General features: G+C 24.3%; 1 protein-coding gene across 1 annotated transcript in view; it reads left to right on the forward strand.

Moving 5' to 3' along the window:
* LOC106791386 (galanin receptor type 1-like) overlaps window positions 1-2,373 on the forward strand; it is a gene marked incomplete in the record, with an annotated part of 42,807 nt that extends 40,434 nt beyond the window's left edge. The window contains 1 exon segment of the mRNA XM_014756989.1: window positions 1,324-2,373. Coding sequence (XP_014612475.1) covers window positions 1,324-1,333 — 10 coding nt within the window.
* Window positions 2,374-3,181: the final 808 nt, after the last annotated feature.

Consider the following 3,181-nt stretch of genomic DNA (forward strand, 5'->3'; position numbering starts at 1 on the left):
TATATTCGAATTTATTTTTAAATCTTTTTATACGCGAGTTTGTTTATTCGAATAAAAATACAATTCAAATCCTATTGTTCGTACTATCGTAGAAAAATTTCATATACGTTTTTTACTTTATTACAATTTATTTTACGAATATATGACAAAAGAAAAAAAGAAACGGGTTATTTGAAATGATTAAAAATTATTTCCTGTACGACGAGACTGTAAGAGAAAAATAAAGAATAAGGAATATTAGAAATATTATTTTATTTGTTGAAACGAAAAAGCAAAAAAAAACACACAGAAAAAAAGATTCCGATGAATAAAATTTTCATATTTCTGATCACACAGAACATAATCTATTAATACTTGAAAGAGTTTTCAACGTTTATTGAACGTCTAAGATTCTCAGTCTCTGTAGAGAGTATATAATTATGCATGTACATATGTATATAATTATATATATATTATACTACATATACTATGTGTTCCTATGTTTGGCAGCTTCGCTTTCTTGCAATTAGTACGTAATTTGTATCACGAAATTTCACTTTATGCACGTAGCATGTCATCGAACGTCAAACGCAGTAATCATCAACTTGTAATTACAGTTATTGTAAAGTTGTAATTAATTTTTCTCCTGTCGTGTCATTATATATGCGAAGATTGACAAGCGTAGTGAACATAAAATGATATAAAAACATTATCGATACGCGAATTAAATGATTCAAATATTTATATAACAAGAGAACACAATTTCTTTTTTTTCTTAAAAAACGAATTCGATTATATTTCCACATTTATTTTATTTTAATGAATTTTTATACTGGTAATAAATTACGTTTATCGATATATCGATACTTTAATTTCGTTTCTTTTATTGTTTAATTGAAAAATAATTTATTTTTTATTACGCGTATAAAAAAAAAAAAAAAGAGAAATACCAAATTATTAAAAATGTAAAATATTTTATTTTAAAATACTTTCCTCTATATATATATAATTATGCTAATAATATGAAATATAATATATTCCTTTCGTATTGTATTTTCGCATGTTTTTCTCTTCTGCGTATTGTGATTAAATTCCTCTTTTTTTTTTTTTTATTTTTCTTTTTTATTTTGTAATAAACTTTTTGCTTACGTCATAGCGAATAATAATAATAACAACGGCAACAAAAAAAAGGGGAAAATAATCAATCGAACAAACAAAATAATTATTTTTTTTTTCGTTCCTTGTTCTTCTCTCTTTCTCTCTCTCTCTCTCTCTCTCTCTCTCTCTCTCTCTCTCTCTAATTTCGTTTTTCTTTTTTTTCTCTTTTATTTCGTATGCTTTCAGATGGACTTGATTCTTTCTTCGTCCTCGAATCACTACGAGGGAAACTTTTCATATGTAGGTAGGCAAATTTTTTGGGGGAGAGAAAGAAAAAACAAAAAAGAAAAAAAAAAGAAGAAAGTGAACTATGCGCAAAACGAAGTAATTAAAAAAGTTTCCAGCCGAAGAGAGGGGGAGGAAGGGAGAAAGAGAGCGAGAGAGAGAGAGAGAGAGAGAGAAAGAGAATGAAAAAAACAAACCTTTAAACTGAAGAGTTTTAAAATGGGGCTACTAGTCGTTAAAAACGAGCAAAGTCTTGCATATCCTACTCGTTCTAATCAATTTCTTTATTTTTTTTGTTTTTTGTTTTTATATATATACATATATATATAAACAAAATTAATTACCTATAACATATTACGTATAATAAGATAATATATTTAGCTATAATAAATATAGAAAATAAACTTTGTCGTACAGCTTGTGAACATACGTGAGAATCAAATTACTTTGTAGATTTTTTTACTTTTTTTTTTCTTTTTTTTTTTTCTTTTTTTTTTTTTTTTTTTTACTTTTCCTTCAACAAAATTATATATGATATATTAATCAATTAAAAAAAAAAATGTATAATACAAGCGAACGCTTATTATATTCAACTCTTATACAAACTTATTACTTTGTATATAATAATAAATATACACACACATATATTAATGGTAATTGTAACATAATACAAGAAGAAAATGTTGTCTTTAAATTTTATTCATATCATTGGTAAGGTGCATTTAAATGATACGTAATCTTTCAACAAACGTTTAAAAAATATTAATTATTAATTATTAATTAAAAGATAAAAGAGTAAAGAGAAAAGATGGGAAAAAAGAATTAAATACGTAATAAAAAAAAAAATAATAGATGTAAGAGAAGAAAATCTGTTCGAGAGAGATTTTCGACGTTAATAAAATAAAATAAAAAAAAAAAAAAAATGGGGAAAATCGAATCGCTGAAAATTTCCAAAGAAGAAGAAGTAGAAGAAGAGAGAGAAAAAAAAATAAAGAAATAAATTATAGAGAGAAAGATTAATTGATGACGAAATTTATTCGCTTTTAAAGAAACTAACTATACCCGATAAAGTCATGTAATCCTATTATAAAATGAACGGCACGTAATTTCGACGCACCACTTCGTTTAATATATGTATAAATATTATCTACACAATAATAATAATAATACGAATTAATAATAATTATAGTAATAATAATAATAATAATAATAATAATATGACGTGTAACGTATAAACGTATATTCGTTTTTAATGATTCTAATTAACATAGATGTTAATTGTGTAGAATAAATTTTCTTTTTACAAGGATTACACGTATACACACACAAACGCATACGGGGTGTTCCGTAAATAAGTAATTTCAGGAATTAAATAGGATATTCAAAATAAACAATGGACAACTTTTATATTTCCACAAAGATAAATTATTTTGCGAATTATTGAAACACAAAAGTGAATTTGTGTCTGTGTAAATTTTTAAACAAAGAGTCTACATATTACACGTATTTTTTTTTTTATTATCATTCATCATTCCTGAAGTAGATATCACTTATTATGAAACACCTTGTAGATAAATATGAATATATAAATATTTTCTAGATGTATGTGGTTTTGTGAAATGAATGCAAACGATAACGCGTACTATTCGTTTCATTTATTATTCAAAAAATTTCACTTGGCACGAATTTTTCTTATAATCTAACTTATTGTTAATGCTATAAAATAATTAAAAAAAAAAAAAAAGAAAAATACACACAAACGCAACAAATTTTTTTTTGTATAACTTATTTGTAAAATTATTATTACGAGAAAGAACGG

The sequence above is a fragment of the Polistes canadensis genome, unplaced genomic scaffold (assembly GCF_001313835.1).
Source record: "Polistes canadensis isolate GaletaPanama2010 unplaced genomic scaffold, ASM131383v1 scaffold_302, whole genome shotgun sequence".
Lineage (NCBI taxonomy): Eukaryota > Metazoa > Arthropoda > Insecta > Hymenoptera > Vespidae > Polistes > Polistes canadensis.